Source organism: Takifugu flavidus, chromosome 21 (genome assembly GCF_003711565.1).
Source record: "Takifugu flavidus isolate HTHZ2018 chromosome 21, ASM371156v2, whole genome shotgun sequence".
Lineage (NCBI taxonomy): Eukaryota > Metazoa > Chordata > Actinopteri > Tetraodontiformes > Tetraodontidae > Takifugu > Takifugu flavidus.
In genome coordinates this window covers 2,506,468-2,525,041 of record NC_079540.1, presented here as the reverse complement: position 1 = coordinate 2,525,041, position 18,574 = coordinate 2,506,468, and the positions used below count along the sequence as shown (strand labels likewise).

The window sequence follows — 18,574 nt, the reverse complement described above, 5'->3', positions numbered from 1 at the left end:
TTAGCAAAAACACCTCTAGCTACTGAAGGGCATCGTCTCAAATAAAAACCACCAAAAGCTCTTCGTCTTTCTCCCAGTGACGTAATTAAGGGTGCCCTGTGAACGTGAGAGCCTCATGCAGCGGCGTGCTTCTCAAACCCAGCTAACAAATATGGGCGGGGTTCATTATTTATGTCGTTCTGTCGCTCTTGAAGGCTTTTCTATAGCGGCCATCATATAAACATATTTGCTGCCCAAGCAGATTAAAATCACCCAACTGTGTTTCTTCCTTCATTTATCCTGACTTCATATTTTCTGGGTCTCCCAAACACACACACACACACACACACACACACACACACACACACACACACACACACACACACACACACACACATACACCAAAACCTCTGGATGCTAAACAGGATATTCATGAAAGATGGAAGAGATGTAGATCAGAGGACAGAAGCTAACTGAGAGTGTTTCCCTTAATGGATCACCAAACGCGCTTGTTCCTCCAGGTGGATAATCATTTATGATGCATTTGCTGATTGAGCCTTGGATCATGCTGGGACAGGCCTCCTCTGCCCTCTGGTTAAAAACGCAATACAGAGAAGTTAATAAATGCATGCACCTCTGATCTTCCAAGGACAGATGACATCAAATTTGGATAAGTGCATGTAAAAATGCCCGAGGATATGAGTTATGAGTTTGGACAGGATTTGGAGCCTTATCTTGACGTGCCATCTATTTTGAGATCCTGAAACTTGATGTATATTTAAAGTGATTGTTGAAATAAAAAATACAATGGAGGATGGAGTGGCATTAGCATAGTCGCTTCATAGCAACAAGGTTCTGGTTTCCCTTCAGGAAAATGGCACGTCTCCATTGGAAGTGTACGCCACTCTACTATACTGGTTTTCTGACTAATAATAGGACCACAGCCTCAATGGGACTGGTCATCATAGCGACGCTGAACTGAACAGTAAAAAAATGCTCTTGAACGCATCATATGTGCATTCAGTGGAAGAAAGCGGCACAGAGAAAACAGGTGTTCTTGATTCCTGGTGTGGGGCCTCAAACAACCAGGGTGTGTCTTTATCGTGGCCGGGATGGACCACCTGTGGGTTTTCACTGCTCTGTACCAAAAACCAGCGGAACCATGCAGCAGAGCAGAGCAGAGCAGAGCAGAGCAGAGCAGAGTAGAGTAGAGCAGAGTAGAGCAGAGTAGAGCAGAGTAGAGTAGAGCAGAGCAGAGCAGAGTAGAGTAGTGTAGTGTAGCATAGAGCAGAGTAGAGCAGAGCAGAGCAGAGTAGAGTAGAGCAGAGCAGAGTAGAGCAGAGCAGAGTAGAGCAGAGTAGAGTAGAGTAGAGCAGAGCAGAGCAGAGCAGAGTAGAGCAGAGTAGAGTAGAGCAGAGCAGAGTAGTGTAGTGTAGCATAGAGCAGAGTAGAGTAGAGTAGAGCAGAGTAGAGTAGAGCAGAGCAGAGTAGAGTAGAGTAGAGTAGAGCAGAGTAGAGTAGAGCAGAGCAGAGCAGAGCAGAGTAGAGCAGAGTAGAGCAGAGCAGAGCAGAGTAGTGTAGTGTAGCATAGAGCAGAGCAGAGTAGTGTAGTGTAGCATAGAGCAGAGCAGAACAGAGTAGTGTAGCATAGAGCAGAGTAGAGCAGAGCAGAGTAGTGTAGCATAGAGCAGAGCAGAGCAGAACAGAGTAGTGTAGCATAGAGCAGAGCAGCGCAGCGCAGCGCAGAGCAGAGCAGAGCAGAGCAGAGCAGAACAGAATAGAATAGAGTAGAGTAGCATAGAGCAGAGCAGAGTAGAGTAGAATAGAGTAGAGTAGAATAGCATAGAGCAGAGCAGAGTAGAGCATAGCAGAGCAAAGAAGAGCAGAGTAGTGTAAAGCAGAGTAGAGTAGTGTAGTGTAGCACAGAGCAGAGCAAGGTAGAGTAGAGCAGAGCAGAGTAGAGTAGAGCAGAGTAGAGCAGAGTAGAGCAGAGCAGAGTAGAGTAGAGCCGAGCAGTGTAGAGTAGAGTAGAGTAGAGCAGAGCAGTGTAGAGTAGAGTACAGTATGTAACAGTAGAGAAGGTTGTGGAAAACACCAATTGTTAGCATGTTTGTGTGGGTTTCAGCTCCATTCCTTCCCATCACCAAAAACACAAATGCTTCCAAGACCCTGATAATGAATAAAGTGGTGATAGATCGATGGTTTGATGGACCCAAGATGAAAATCAAACTATTACAATTGAATCAATAAATTTTAAAAATCCAGTGAATACAAAAGGCCAAGGCAGGCTGATTGCAGCATGGTGGCCCTCATATGTGGCAGGAGATGCTGAAGCATCTGCTTCCAAAGCAGCAGACCGCTGCCTCAGGCTGTGGGAATTAAACTCTCCCACCTGATGGAAAGGTTTGGATGATTATTTATTTATCAGTTTGCTTTCGCCACATTGTCCACAGCCGCGTTCTCTTTAGCTCAGCTTGAATCACCTTGATCTATATAATCAGTCCTAACACAAGTAGTAAAATAATTCCAGGTCTGAACTGGGCACGGAAGCCACTTTTCAAATTAACCTCCCGCAACATCGTTCCCAGTAACATGCTGGTGTTGGTTAATGCGAGTTTGGTCCCCGTGTCTTCAAACTGAGCAGATTCTCTAAATATAGCTGCCGGGCGCTGACCTTTTCCTCACTGCTAAAATTAAAATACAGAACAATGCGGGCACATCTCTGGACAAAGCGCTTCTTTAAGAAGCCTTTAAGAAACGGCAGAGATGTTGTGATGGAAACTGATCATCACTGCTGCTGCATCCGGCACCAAAATGTGCTCCAGCTCTGTCACAGACATGAACTGACCACACAGTTCAGCTTGAAAGAGATTTTAAATAAGCACTCTGATTATTATATTATAGGGGGGAAATATCCAAAAACATTGTATTTATTTGTTGCTTACCTTCACCAATGATCAAATGTAATTGATTGGTTAAGATTTGGCACCATTTACAGAGGAAACTGATCAACCAATGATGCTAAATAGTGCGCGACTGGTGGTATTTGATGGTTCTACACCAGGGCCAGGTCCATAGGGCATAGTTGCATATTAATAACACAAGATAAATGCATTAAAAAGGCAATATCTGATATAAGACTGATTGACACAACTACGAAAGAAGTGTTCTTATTATCACAATGACTTACTGGGATGGCGGTTGCTGGAGGATTTGTGGATTGAGGCCCAACCAAATTTGAAAGTGGGCTGGAAGGAGAGATGCTGACCATTTCCAGAGGATTGCCGAGATGCCCTTGAGCAGGGCACAAAAACCCCTACCTCAGTGCCGACACACGTTTTGCATATGCTGTATGTATGTTTAAAAACGTGTGCGTACAGAGTGTAATAAACAGTCTGTCTATGTCTATGTAATATTAATGGTGCTACGTTTCTGTCTATTTGGTTCTTGAACAGTCTCTTTAGTTGCACTTTTCAATGAATTTATCACCGAAACTGAAACTCTTTAAATGGTCTTTACACTACAATAGTTAAATTGAAACTTACAGTCCACTTCTGGGAAGCGCTACAGCGCATATTTTCATACTATTTCAATGGTTTCCAATCAAACCACGGGGGTGGGGGGTGGATGGGGTGGGGGCTCGGTCCCCCGAGTAGCTGGATCCGCCAGTGGTTTTAAAGCGTCGGCGTTTGTATTTAGTGTCGGCCGACTTCAGGTTTGGCGTAAATAATGCCGATTAGGGTGCGTGTCCCTTTAAGAGCCAGTCTTCGGGTGGCTTCTTCTCGATATTAATAGAGCTGCTGTGTCTTCCTCCTCTGACGTAATGCCCGCAGAGAGACAGGAGAGGTCCTGTCACAGACGGGCGATAACAAAAGTCTGAACCAAAAAAGAAAATAAGAATATATACATATGTATATACTGATAACTAGCTGCTCCTTTCTGGGTCGCCGCGGCCAGCAGAACCAGGGCGGCCGAATAACACATGTAAGCTCGGAGCGTGAACGCACCAGAGCCGGCCGAACTCACTTATCAGTCGGTGTCAGTGTCGCCGCGAAGCCTTAACGTCTCTCTTTTCCCTCCCAGACCAAAGAAAACAGCCAAGACACAGTCACCCCGTCCGACATCATCAACAAACTAAAGTCCCCACAAAGAGACGAGGCAGCCAGCCGCCCAGCCAGCCTGCCTGCCTGCCAGCCATCCAGCCACCATCTTTAACAGGCTGCTGGAAGAGACACACACAGAGAAAGAGAGGCTAATGTGTTGTGATCAACAGGTAAGCGGCTCCATTAAAAAACGCACATCATGGTGGCTCAGCCCCCGCTGACATGGAGGTGTCGACGGCGAGAAAGCGCGTTCTCGGGTAAGAAAAGAGGAGGAGGAGGAGGGGGACGAGATTTGGTCGCCCCCGGAGGAAGCCATCCGGGGCTATCAGTGGTGTGTTTAGGAGACAAACTAGTGCTCAGTGGAGGGTTAGCCTTTTTTTTTTTTTTTTTTGTTAAATTATTTTTACGACGAGCAGCGGTCGGTTTGCGTCTTATGTAACTAACGGCCCGGGCGAGCGTCGGGAAGGAGAGAGGGATCTGCTGAATGAGGGGGAGGAAAAGAGCAGCGGCGCTTTCACTTCACATGGCCGTTTACGTTTTAGGGTTAGGACACCCAAACGCAACACTAATAGAAATTTGGGGTGCTACTGCGGAAGGCTACTGCTGAGTGCTGCAGCCAAACAGGGGACGCGGAGTCGCCTCAAGTAGGTTCACAACTTTTATTTCACGCTTCTCTTTGATTCCGTTTTATTTTTTAATTTATATGTCGGGTGTTTACCGAGAAGCAGCATCCTGGTCGAGCCCGCGATACGAGCTGGGGATGGTTTGTGTGACTTGCACCGTCCGCCAGCCTCCTTGCGTTCATTGATAACTTTCTTCATCGCTGCAAACTTCAAGTTCGCCGTCGCGGCTCTCCCCCTCCTCAAATGACGGCCGCCCGCCGCACAGGCGAGCGGATGCCCGCACTGTTTTGGTGTGGAAACGGCGCAAATGGAGGTCGGGGCGATTATCTTCATCAAGTGCTTTATAACCCCCGTTGGCGCTGTTTTTCCCCCTCTTCTCTGCTTTCTTGTGGCACCTCATTGTTCGGAAGTGCGCATGGTGGATGTGAATTGTCGTAAAGGCTCCTCAAAAGGGCAACAAGTCCTCAACGGGGAGGATGGGTATTTCTTTTTCACTGTTGCAGGAACTTCAGGAGTTGCATTTCCCCATCAACTTTGAGAAAGTTGCCCCCCACCCCCCACCACCTCTCCCCCAGTTGTAAGAAACTGTGATGTTCCTTTGAGATAAGGGAGCCGGGTAGGCATGACAACTCTGTGGGGAGAGCAGAGTATGTGAAGTCAGTACAATGAGGTGCACACTGCAAGGAAGCCCCCCCCCCCCCCCCTTTTTTAAACACACTCCTTCACAAGATCGCCAAATGTGGCCCCCCGAAAAGAGCCGCTCCACAGCCAGATGGACTTTTATTCGGCAGATAAACTCTGTCAGTGCGATAAAAAGCGGAGCGGGCTTTGGGAGGCGACCCCCGCGCTCCTCGGCCCCTTTTCTCCGTCCACTTTTCTGTTTTATGAAGCAGCTAATTTGTTGATAACCCGGCAAATCGGCGCCGCTGCTGCATCTCTGTTCCGCCGCCGTTCCACACAACAGCCCTCTTTAAAAGTTTTGCGTGATGGATAAAAAGGGGTTATGCTCACGAGAACTTGCGGCCCGCGACCCGAAAATGTAGCCCCAGGACACAGAGTTGGAAATCAGCGACTTCCAAACTCCAACCTGAAGCTCCCAGCTTTAAGGAGAGGTTTGGAATATTTGCGCCACATTTAAAAGGGAGCACCCAGACAATTTGTGGCCTCTGAAATGTCCTCTTTTAAAGACAACTGTCGTGTGTATATGTCTTTCTGTGAGCTGTGGAGGTGTACCTCGCAGCCTTGGAACACATTGGGCGTTTTTAACTTTAAAAGATCGTTTAGATCCTTTGCTCCCACAGCCGCAGCTAGCGCGGGCCCTCGCTTTGAAACCGTTTTGCTAACATTTAACGAGCGCCGCTTAAAATGTGTGGAAGCAATTAGATCCAGCGTTGTATCAATGTGCAGCTTTTAAAAACCCTCCTCTTTCCAGACACTGGATATTATTGTATCTCACGGCCTTGTTCGTAGCTGCTATTAAACGTCAAAACAGTTGACGACTTCCTAAAGAGAACCTCTGCTTGTAAAACTCTTTCCCGTATGTGTGTGAGGGAGACGGGGAGTGGGAGAGAGACTACAGCAGTGTGTGTGCACGTGCATGTGTGTGTGTGTGTGAAGAGACGGCTGTTTCGTACTCATATGGCTGCAATATGTGCAGCCTCTGTGGTGGGACTGGGAAGAGAGAAAGTTTCTGGAAAGGCGGAATGAGAGGGAGGGAAGTCAGAAACGTCCTGTTCAACTAGCTGGAATGTGTCTCCTGCCTTTATATTGACGGCCTGATGTTCTGTAAGACACCAGGAACAACTGTTGGGAATGCTGCGGCCTGCCGCGCTTTCGGGGCTCCGCTCGGCTCAAAGGCGGCGGCGGCGCCGCCGTGGGCCCGACGGGGAAACGTTTCATTTGCTCACGACGATCGAGGAAGTCCTGATTCACCAAGCGCTTGCTAATTGTCGTTAGATGCTGAAACTGGAATTAAAGTGGAATGAAGTAATGAAACTATCCCAATTAACATTATTCTGCTTCAAAATAGATCAATAAACATGCTAAAATATCGTCCTTGACACGGACCCTCCTCTACACATGTGTTATAACGCTGTGCACATGTTATTATTGTTCAAGCGCCTCGTTTTAACCCGTTAGCCGGACTCCCCGTCACATTCAAGCACACTCAAAACTCCCGTAATCCAAATCCTGGGGGGGGTTTAACACCGGTTGCGTTGAAACTTGTGACAGAAGCGTCTGACTCTTTCAGAGCTCCTGATTAAGCAGGTTCCACAAAGCCTGAGAGGAACAGATTTCTCCTTCAGGGATTTTGAGGCGGTATCAATCTTTTTCCATGCTCAAGTATAAATCAGCCTGTGCAAATTGGAGTGAATTGTCTTTTTAGAATCCCATCTTCACAGACTTTAAATGAAAAAGAACGACTATTTGCCAAGGGTATTTTATTTAAGAAAATAAAATAATAGAGCTCTCTGGCATCCCGACTGTCTTGGCCCCAGCATCTCCAACTTGCAGTTTTCTTTATTGCTAGTCTTTTGTTTAGCCCGTATCCCAAGGACACAACCGTTTCTGTCCTATTAAACTGTCTGGCTGCGTTGTTCTGCTTCCTCTTTTGCTCCGTATTAGCCGCTCGTAACGCCAGTGATGCTGGGATCCGACTTAATTCTCCTGCTGCCCTTTTACTGGAAATCGCTCTGGAAAAAGTTGATGCTAAATGGCCGCCATGTCATCCCCGCTCGGTCTGTGGTTAGCGCAGCTTTGTTTAGGCTCGACTTTGTCTTTAATGTCTTTGCTCTTATTTTAGGTTTGCGTTGCAGACGGCCTGCTTCAGATCACCAGCACATGGTCTTGGTTTAGGCTGCAGCGACTCCCATTTTCCCTCCGCTTTTGCGATGTTTTTGATTATTTTTGATTTTAAATACCAGACAATTTGATTTGAGAGGACATTAAAAAGTCTTCAGCGGTTATCCGTGGCGGCTGTGAGCTGAACGTGACGACCCGCGTCGGTTCAGAGCGCTAAAATGCCCAGTGAACGATGTCAAATGGTTCTAATTGACGCCTCAAAGCGTCCTGGAACCCTCCCGCTCGAAGCGTGGCCTCACGAGTCGCCCGCTCGGACCTTTTTGACTCACCCTCGCACTTCCTGACGTTTGGGTTATCAATCACTGCCGGCGAGTTCAGACGATTTGTCCCGAGGCTGCGTTCAATTAACCTCCCGATAAATCAGGCGCTAATTGGAAGTGAATTTGAGCTCAGTCGCGGTTTCCAACGGGGAAGTGGGGGGGGGTTATCAGGCGGCCAATTTTTCACGTTTGATTCGATTCACCTGAGCGTGCGTGCTGCTCCTGTGCACGTTCCCCGGCGTTTGAAAGGCAGGAAGCATAAAGGGCTGAAATATGGAGGAGCGCACGTCATTAGCAGAAAAATGTACGTTCCTGTAAACACTTCAGTAGCTGTTATGAAACAAAGCAGACAGCTTGTTTGGTCTTGAAAGCCTGATCAGATTTGTGCGAATTAAACAAACGTACATGTGTTTTAAATGTTTGCGTCGCGGAGAGCGTAACGGGGACCATCTGGAGCGCCCCCGCCCCGCCATTTATCGAAGCAAAGACGGGGAAATCTGCATGCCATCCATTTGATTGATTGGAATCTGGACTCTGTCAGGATCTCGCAGCCTGTTTACACTCTTCAAGAAGCAAATGTGATTCATCTCCAGCAATCTCAGCCTTCGCTCTGGTTTTTTTTACCAGAGGGGGTGCAGATTTGAATAGAGCCGCAGGTTTTTTTTTGTCGAAATGCACTCGTACCAGCAGCGTCACTTATCTGTTCTCATCCTGTCTGTCTGATGGCTATCATGAGTCGAAGCTGAACTGACTCATTGATTATTGATCGCTCAACCGTAACAGCTGAACCGTTAGCTGGCTGTTTTAGTCAAAACAGGAAAACACACACGCCGTTTCTCTATCGTTTCTCTGTTTGAATCCTTCCTCTGCTTCAGGTTTTAAAAGCGTCTTCTTTCTTTACTGAGCGGCGTGGAAGCCCGGCAGCGCCACGTGGACGGGACGCACGATCTTTCCGATTACCACTTGGTCGACGATTCCGGTTAAATTGGATTGGCAGCATAAATAGACGCCGCCGCCTGTTTGCTAACAGCATCTTTTTAGGTCAGGTTAAGCCTTTTTTCCAATTGTTGATGTGGCGGTCTTGGCTGCGGTGTGTCATTTTTGCCAGCTGCTGCTTTTGTGCTTCATACTGAGGTGTGTGTGTGTGTGTGTGTGTGTGTGTGTGTGTGTGTGTGTGTGTGTGTGTAAATATTAACCCTGTCATCTGTTTTTAACCATTATAAAACTATAATGTGTCTGTGTCTGAATGTGGCTTTACAGGTATTAAACAACTTTTTTGATACTAATCACACACACACACGCGCGCACACAAACATGCACACACGTGCGCAGCCCCATTAGTGTCGTAGTCTGGGATCTGGTTTAAACATCTGGTGGCTGATTAACTTTTCAAAGTAGTCTTTGTCCTCACTGCAGCGCGTGCGTGCGCACGTGCGTCTGTCAGTAGACGAGCGCGCACGAGTGTGTGTAAAATAAAGGCCAGACTTTTTTATGGCACCCCGTCAAATTAAAAGTATGATTTACAGGACGTACAAGCGTGCCTTTTTTCCTGCAGAAACCTGGACACCGTCCACTGGGGCGATCGTGCACGTGAGCCGTTGCTACGTGCACTGATGTCAAGTTAAAAGAGGCACTTCAGATGGAAGATAAAGGATGAGTCTCTTAAGTCTAATTCATGGGTTATAGGCCCAACCTCGGCCACACGGCGCTCAGAAGGAACCCAGGTTTGGAGCCCAGTCCTGACCAAGCTAGTCACACCTGTGCTAGTCACACCTGCGCTAGTCCCACCTGTGCTAGTCACACCTGCGCTAGTCACACCTGCGCTAGTCACCTGTGTGAATAGGCTCAGTTTGCTTCACCTCTCCTAATGGCGGCTCAGGGCTCTGGATCGGCACCGTTCAGGATCACGTCCGGTGGCAGAAACGCGCCTTTGTGAGTCATATTGTGCAAAGTGGAGCTGTGAGCGAAAACCCAATGAGTCAGGACATTTTTTTTTTTTTTTCTCAAATGAATTTCAAGTGCGTGCGCTTTGTAGTTTACAGAGATTAGCTCTCGCTATGGAAGGCAAAACAGGAAACGCACAGCAGTTTTTAGTGGAGCTGAGCGTAATGCCGTTTCAGCTTTTTACATTTCAGGTGTTTGATAATGGTTTTTGCAGCTGCAGTCCCTCTTGGGCCTGAGTTTTGATGCTTTCTTTATGCCAGAAATGGATTTTTTTTATTGAAAAGATTAACAAATACTCCAGGAATAGAACAAAAGAAAGCAAATCAAACGGAAATAAACTCGCCACGGCGTTTCTTGGTTGTCATTTCAAGCAACAACCTGTAAAAAACAAAAGAAAAGGGGTGAATAAAAACCATCGCACAGTTAGCTACGATGCTTTCCAGGCACAATTAGCAACATTTGGCAAACGGCGGAATAATGTTTCTGCTCCTGTGGTGAAAGTTTAACTGTTGTTAGCTGCTGTAAAGCTCACCGTTGTTCGTCCGACTTTACACATCATTCCCTGGTTACATCACGCCGCGACCCTGAATTGCTCGTGCTGGGATGGACAATTAAAGGCTGAGATCACCCCTGATGGTGCCCTACTACGTGAGAGGAGCTGAATGGACAAAACATTTAAAACCCAAATGATTTTAATTACGTTTTTACTGTGAAAAGCAGCCGTTTGAACAACATGGTTTGGCTAACACGATTAGCTTAGGGTTCTGTTACAGCATTTTATTTTTTTTGTAAATTTGTAAATTTCTCGCCGCCAGCATGTCCTTGGTAAATAATAATTCTGACAGTCAGCATTTATTTATTTTCAGCTTCCAAAAGAGGAAGCCCCACTCTGATAAGCCATCATTTGTCACAGTCAGCTTTTTGCTTTTCTTTTTTCCTGCTTGCTTTTCTAAGTGTGTGTGTGTGTGTGTGTGCGCGCGCGTGTGTGTGTGTGTAGGTGTTCTTGAAACGGTGCGTGAAGACGTGCGTGCAGAAATACAGATGGATGATGGAGGGAGGTGGCTCTTTTTGAAATGGAAATGAAGGGGGCACACATCTGGGGGTCTTTCAGACTTTTGTCAAGTGTGTGTGCGTGGAGGGGGTTCAGAGGCTCACAGTCAGATGTGTGTGTATATGTGTGCGATCAGTTGGCAGTGGGGGTGGAGGAAGAAAGGATAAAAAAGACAAAAGGAAAGTTTTGAGGGGGGGAAGGAGGGAGCGGGAGAGGGGAGATGTAGCTGTCGATGGCTGCTAGTAAAATAAATGAGAACTGTCCATATTGAATTAATGACAGGGAGGAAATGTACAAAGTGAGAAGAAACTAAACTAAACGGAAGGACAGATGTATGGGGGGGGGGGGCAGATGAATGCCTCATTTGCATGGGCAAAGGGAGAAGGAAGACTAAGGGGGAGGAAGGGGGAAGATCACTGGCAAACTTTTACGGCTGACACTTAAATTTACTCGGGCTGTGAGTGTCGCTGCATGGCCGCTAGCGCCGGGGCGGGAGGGGAAGCACGGCGGGGGGGGGGCACGGCGTCTGTTTGGCACCGTGGCTTTTGGGCTCTTCCTCACACACAAGTCTGGAGTTTACCTGCAGCCACCGCGAGGGTCTGTGCCGCATCGTCCTTCTCCGGCCCCCTCAGCGAGGTCGGGACCTGAGCCGTGAAAGATTTCGGCGTGTAAAAATGTCAGCGGCCGGACTCGATCCGTTCAGAGACGGTCGGCAGTTTCTCCAGCCAGCCTTCGCGCGTACGCTCAGAAAAGTCGGCACTAAGTTAGACCACACGGGCCTTTCTCACAAGATAAGATAAGCTAGTTTTTTAGGTTGTGTCTCTTAAGGGTTGGGAGGGAAATGCTGATTTATTGTGGTGTCTGTTTAAAGCGGCCGTCCAGTGACGAGATAAGAAGTGATTTGGGCTTAATTTGGCAGGTTGTGTTCCAGTAAAGCTGCCCGACCGGCGGCTAACGCGCCAAGATTGAAAATGTTGTTCATCAAGCGCTAATTAGCTGTAGATGACTTTTGGTTTTATAGATAATGTCCAAATTACAACAAAAAAGTTTTTTTTATCCTTTTATTAAGTATGTATCAGTATGATCTGTTTTATGAACTTTATAAGTTTTGTCATATTTGGAGATAAAATACAACTTAAATAGTAATAACATTTTTAGCAGTACAGATTAGCATTAGCAATGCTACAGAACCAACCAAGCATGTTTCTGTTTATAAGATTACAGATTTTGACCTTTTATTTAAGCTGAAATGCACTTTATAAGCTATTATAACTAAAGATGAGTTTAAAAACAAGCCTTTATAAGAAGGTAATAGCTCAGCTGTTTAGCATCGAGGCGCTAAAGTCGCTCTCGTATTTCATCATATTTCATCCTGAAATCGCCTGAATCATTTAACAGTTTTTCACATTTGTCAGCGGCTCCTGGGGCTCCCCCCCTTCCCCCAGTATGTTGAGGAGAGCTGCTAAAGCATTTGGGGGGGGGGACATTATACACATGCATTAGACGATGCCTGGGCCCCTAAAGTTCAGCAGATTGTTATCGATCGCTTTAGCGCCCCATATTAAAGTGCTGTTTTGGTCCTGTCAGTATTCCGATGAGTTTGAGAACCAGGAATCCCTGAAGTGATGTCAGTGAAACTAGCAAACTGTACCTGACTGAGGTGGCAGACAGAAAATAGGAACCCAGCTTCCAGAAAGGAATAGAAAGTCTGAAAATGTTCCGTTGCGTTCCTCTCTGTGTGCATTGCTGTGTTTGCCTGCCCCCCCCCCCACCCTCGGCTGGCCGGAAACGTCCGATTCTGCAGCAGCGGAAAATGTGCGCGTGATAATGTGCACTGCGTGGTCAGCGGCCGGACCCAGACGGACACACACGCGCGCCTCCTGCGTGTCGGGTTCACCCCCGCCTGCGGTCCATGGGCTTACGTCTCCTCTTGGCTAACTTTCTTAATGGCCACTAAAGTGTAATCCTCATCTCCGACTTGTTTTATTTCCACGTCGCATTTCAGATGAAAACCAACGACTTTGCGTGCAAGCCCGTTTCAAGGTTTTGCACGCTTGTGCCAGACAGGAAACAGAAGTGCTGAAGTCGTTCAAGGCCCTTCTCACACAAGCAACAGTTCTGCCATTATTCTTGGGTTTCCTTTCTAGTGGTCCTGTGATGCAAATCCAGCACCAGATTCAACAACGCGAGCCTCGCAAAAGCAAAAAGAAGCGTTAGCCGTTAGCAGATCATCTAGGAGGAGATAGAAAGTGCGAAGAGGAAAATGCCTGAGGGGGAAGTGGCCGATAGCGTCAGTCACGAATACGTGTGTCTATGTCAGAGTAACGTGTGTGGCTGGGCGTTGCTTTATGGAATTTAAAGGAGGACCACGCCCAATTCTACCATATAATAGAAGCGATAAAGGAGTTTTTGTTGTTCATGCCAAGGTGGCAGAAAGATGCTGTCTGCCTTTCAGAGCTGCACAATATAACCTGATAATTGAACAGGGTTGGGGAGCTTCAACCTGCCGGAGCAGGTGAGGAGCTGAGAGGAGCCTGAAAGCTGCTGACTCCAACTGGGCTCCACGTTCCTGAAGGGAGACCATATCTGAGCGGGTGATCAAGTCATTAGGGGATTGAATACACATCAGAAAATTAAAGGTGATGTTGGGTAAGCAGTCCGTATTTATATATGCTAACATTTTATTAGCATATTTGAATCCAAACAGAACCGGCCTCCGCTAAAATAATCCCTTTCAGATGGAACAGTTGACTTGAATATGAAACAATGCGCTCTCTGTGCTCTAATTGGTGGAACACGGAGCTTAACTCTGTCTATACAACATCCAAAAATGCTGCGAGACGCATCAAAAAGGCCTTTCAAAGCCGGGGACAGAGGGGAAAAGTCATTCAGAGATGCGGAAGAAAGCAGCGTAATTACTTTGAGCGGCGTGTAATTTGGAGCGGCATTAGCAATAACAAATCAGAGCACAATACGAGATGAGGGGAGAGATAGGCTCTCCCCCTGATGTTGACGGACTTTGAGTGAAGCGTGGTTGTCATGGTAGCGCTCCTGTGTGTGTCTGTGTGCGTGTGTGTGTGTAAGCGGTGAGCATTTGTGTGTAATCATGTACGTCAGGCCGTCATGAATGGTGTGTTTGAGACGGAGTGGAGTGTGGAGTTCCTCAGGCTGGACCAAATTGGAAACAGAAAAACAAACATTCCCTGGACCCCCCCCCCCTCCTTGCTCCCCCCCCCCCCCCGGTCTGCTGGCCAGTGGCGCGGTCCAACCTGTCTGGGACAATGTAACGGTCTATAGTCGGAGCGGACCACACACGCTCGCGCAGGCGTTCGGGCGCGCAGGAGGGGGCGTCTGCGGTGGATGGTGGGCAGATATGCAGAGGGAGGTTTGGGGGGTCCGGGGGGGGGGGGGGGGGGGTCTCAGCCACAGTGACACTTGGGGAAAAAAAGGAGAACAGTGACAGACTGACAGATAGATGGAGAGATAGAAAAGAAACACTCAGATAAGGCACCTCCAAGGATTCCAGGACTCTTATCGTCCAATCAACGCAGATGCTCACGCTGACGTGACATCACGGTCACGCTCTGAACCGGTACTGAAAGAGAGGATCCAGAAGGGAGAGAAACACGGCTCAGGGGGCGAAAAAGGTGTATTTCTTTCCCAGCGGCAGCTATTAAGGAGCAAATGTAGGTTATGAAGTCGACGTTCAGGCGTTTCCCAACGAACCAGAAGTGGGTGTGCAACCATCGCGCGCGGCGAACATCTTTGTAGCGTGTTTATCAAGTATTCTAAACAGAAAAAGTGGGCGTTTCTCACGCAGCAAAGGTTTTCCCAGTATCTTAATCTCACATGTTCATGTGTAGAAGAACGCCAGTGTTGGGATGGGAGTGTCTTTGAAGTGACTCATAATTTCAGTCCTGACTCATGAGGTTCTTTACTCTCCATGCCAACGATCCTGTTTGGGGTTTTTTTTCTTTTCAAACAGCAGATAATGACACACTCCAGCTCTTGAATAGCCGCCACGTCGAGTTTTGCCTCGGCGGCCCAGACCAAGTTGGCGTTCAGACCCAGGTGAACGAGAAAAAGACCGGAAGCTCCTTCCAGTCCAGTTCCTTTTTTTACCTCCTGCTCGTTTCCCTTTTGTTTAATATTTTTTTGCGGAGAAGCGCCCGTGGAAGATAAAGCTGCGGCGTCAGACCGCGAAGCCCGTTCCAAATATAGCCCTCGTCCCGAGTGGCGCGCATGTGCGACGGCTTGCCTTTCGTCTAACACGCCGTCTCGACTCGGACTGACCCGAGAAAACCGGCTTTGTGTAAATACAGACTCAGATTTAGATCTGTGGTGAGAGGGAGAAGAGGAGAGATGGATGGAAATATGGAAAAAGGGGTGGCAGAGCGGGAGGGAGAGGAGTGGTACAGAAAGAGAGGGTGGGGTGATTTTTGTGGTTGGGGCAACAAAAGGGGGAACGAAGACGCAGAGTCTGACATTTAACTGTAGACGTTCGGAGCGAAGAGCGTAGTGCCGGAGTATTAATGCCTGGAAGTGGCTCAGTGATGGCAGCAGGGTTTATAACAGCGATCAATATTGAAATGGAGGGGGTAATAAGTGTGGACGGTGAGAGGGAGCTGCTGATGGCGACCACAGGCTGTAATTGTTTTCTGATTTCATATTATTCCTTCATGCTCTGCTAGGCGCGTTCTGCAGTCACTTTGCTGCTGCTGACTCACGGAACACTTGATTTTAATGTGTTTTAGCGTTGCAAGGTTGTTTCAGACGCTCGTTTTTAGTGCGATTAATAAAATGATGGTTGCTTATTAATAATTTGAAGGAAAAGAGGCCTTTTATTGGTTTGAGTCTAGAACTTTGGACCTGTTACCGTATTATAATTAGGAACGTACTTTGTCCTCCATTTTGAAAATTTCTGAGAGCCTGATGTGTAAAATTAGACAAAACTAACTTAGTGATGCTTTTTTTCCCTCATTTTGATTCAAAAGAATTGCTCTATAACTCAGAAGAATCTTACCCCCTTTCCTCAGACACAGTGGGACAGTGTCTAACATTTAATGAATTTTTTGTTTTAGATCATTTTTTATTTGAGATATTTGTTGTAACATATGCATGTTAAATTTGGGCGCTAGCGGTAAACATATATACTTAAAATAAAGCATGCATACAACTCTTTTCTGCCGAATGACACAAATCGGCATTTTATTCCATCAATAATGGTCCGAACAGGATAACTGTAAAATAGACGCGTTATTAAAACTCTGAAAGGTTACTCTCGTATCCAGCTGATACCACCAGTTTGATGAAGTCACTTCCTGTCTGAGTCACATGATTGTCACCTGATCACACCAGGATGTAGAGGTTCAGGTCAAAGGTCACAGCTCCCAACGTGAACGTGACACCACGGTATCTTGAGGTCTCCTGGGTAACTCCCCTTCTTAATAAAAGGATGGATTAATCCTATATCCCACCCAGGGTGATTAAACCAGCAGAAACCTGCTGTGGCCCTGAACCCTGGAGGGTTAAAAAGACAGAAGATGTGTGATGAAACCAAACTGCTGGCAAATTCACGTGGCTTCGATCATCGCTCTCTTTTCCTGTTAGCACCATTTAACAGTTTTCGCATGTGGAAAACACGGCAGTCTGTCTGGAATCGGGAAAAGTCGGAGAGCGTGAGGGCTGAGGTCTCTGCGGGGGAACTAAATATATCAGCAAACCTCTTGGCAAAACTGGCCAGAGGCAAATCGCCGTTATCGGGAGTCTGGATCCAACATGTTTCCCTCACGACTAATGTTTGTCCGCGTGTCGTTCCTCAGGTGCTTCACGCCGCAGCGGACGCTGACCGCTGTGACGAAAGTGGAATAAAAAAAGTGGAGAAGAAGGAGGAGGGAGGCCCGTCTGTGTAATACTTCAGTTACGGATCCGCGCACGTTCCATCGGACTCAAACCCGCCCCGACCGGCTGCTACGGTGGACGCAGACGCCGCCGCACGGAGTTTAAGCACCTTCGCCAGACGTTCGGCCGTTTCGCCGACCTCTGTGGAATTACGGGGACTCGGTAGAAGGAATGGTGGGATTTTAGACTGCGGAGCGCCGGGAGGGGAGTGCTGGCGGCTGCTGGACCAGGTTGTGGCGGTGCTGATGCCAAGGCCCTTCCGCCATGATGTTTTTATAACCTGATGAGCAGCAGAGGTAGGATCTATGTTTATACACGGTGGTCCGCAAACAAAGGCTTTATTGACGGATTTATCTCATGTTCTCCCATTAATCAAGGAATTCTCCTTATTTATTCATGATTAATGAAGCGTTTGTGTTTGCTGATGGCCCAAACGTTGCAGCCAGGTTTAAAAGGGCCCCGCGATTCTGGGCGGATCAGCGTTATTGCCCCCAGCCCGGCTGCTGCAGCTGGTTCAGTCAGACGGAGATGAAGCCGGGCTGTAATCTGAACCCATCTCGGTGATCACTGTTTGAGGAAGTGAGCGTGCCGAGGACTTCTGGGCTCCTTTGTGAGGACATAAAGCCCGGCTGTGATCCGTAGTAAAGGTCCAGGACTTCAGCGCGCAGGCAACTCTCCTCAGTTGGGCCTTCGAAACTGAACCTTTATGACATAACTGCTAATTTTGCTTCACGAATGCTGCGAAGTTCTGCCCCTCCACAGAGATTATAGTAATCCCAGCAGTGTAAACACATCCAGAATGCATTGCAGTAGCCAGCTAAGTAGATGTGTTTGAGCAGGCTTGAAGTTTTGGACCTTTAAAGTTCTCCTGCTTTATCTACTAGCATGTCGCATCCATTTTGAAAAAGCCTTTCCACAAAAGATGAGTCTAAATCTTTCACCAAATCTGAAGGAGGACTGAAACTATCTCAGTGTGCATCTACATATTTTCCAAATGTCCCGGGGCTGATTGAACCTGCAGATTATTTGCAGACTTTACTTTTGGGTGAACGTAGAGGAGACAGTGCACGCAGCCCCACACGCATTGAGACTTTGGTGCCCCAGAAAATGGGTCTGTGCTGCTCTGAGGAAGTGATCCCTCAGGTGTTCCCTCTCTGAGCAGCTCAGCTCATCTCTCAGAGTGTCACCCTGCCCCTTCCTCTGTCATGGAAACGCCAAAAATGACGTTAGAACCTGGTCCTGAGGGGTGAAAGCTACCTGTAGAGCCACTTGAACAAAGTGGGTCAACAGGTTGTTCATTGTGTGTTCGGTGACCTCATCTGTTTACCGCCTCACAGAAGGATGGACTGTTTTTAGTTCCCACACGTACACATGCAGCTTTTTGTGCCAGTGTTTTTATTCTGTGTGTGTGTGTGTGTGTGTGTGTGTGTGTGTTTGTGTGTGTCTTGGGAGCTAGAAACAACAAGGAGCACTCATTCATCATTCTGAACAGAGGCCATTTAAACTCTGCCCTTACCTAACACTCATTCTGTCTCCAGGTCTGTCTCTGTGCCCCCCCCCCCCACACACACACACGTCCATGCACCAATGAATTATGATCAATTCCCATTAATGCCCATCAGTTCTGCAGCTGAGGATTAATAAGAGAGGTGTCGCTCGCTGTCCGGGCAATTACTTACTTCATTTGTTGCTCGGTTAATGATTGATTTATTTAAAGAGTCCGAAATGAGTTGAGTGGATTGAAAAAACAAGGTGTCTGTGTGTGTGTGTGTGTGTGTGTGTGTGTGTGTATGGGGGGGATTAAAAAGTACAGTTTAGATGGGATGCAGCGGTTAACACTGTCAGCTCTTA

The 18,574-nt window shown here is 47.4% G+C and overlaps 1 protein-coding gene across 6 annotated transcripts in view; it reads left to right on the top strand.

Annotated features, from left to right (window-relative positions):
* The first annotated feature begins 3,785 nt into the window (after positions 1–3,785).
* Positions 3,786–18,574, top strand: part of trps1 (trichorhinophalangeal syndrome I) — a 65,980-nt gene continuing 51,191 nt past the window's right edge. The window contains exons 1-3 of one of the 6 annotated variants that reach the window (XM_057020334.1): positions 3,786–3,963; positions 4,063–4,252; positions 16,645–17,019. In XM_057020334.1, the coding sequence (XP_056876314.1) occupies positions 17,007–17,019 (13 nt within the window). In that variant the 5' untranslated portion in view covers positions 3,786–3,963; positions 4,063–4,252; positions 16,645–17,006. Of the gene's footprint in view, positions 3,964–4,062; positions 4,340–4,413; positions 4,727–13,238; positions 13,472–16,644; positions 17,020–18,574 lie in introns of those variants that run through there. The other 5 variants (XM_057020336.1, XM_057020340.1, XM_057020335.1 and 2 more) reach the window with 5 other exon arrangements.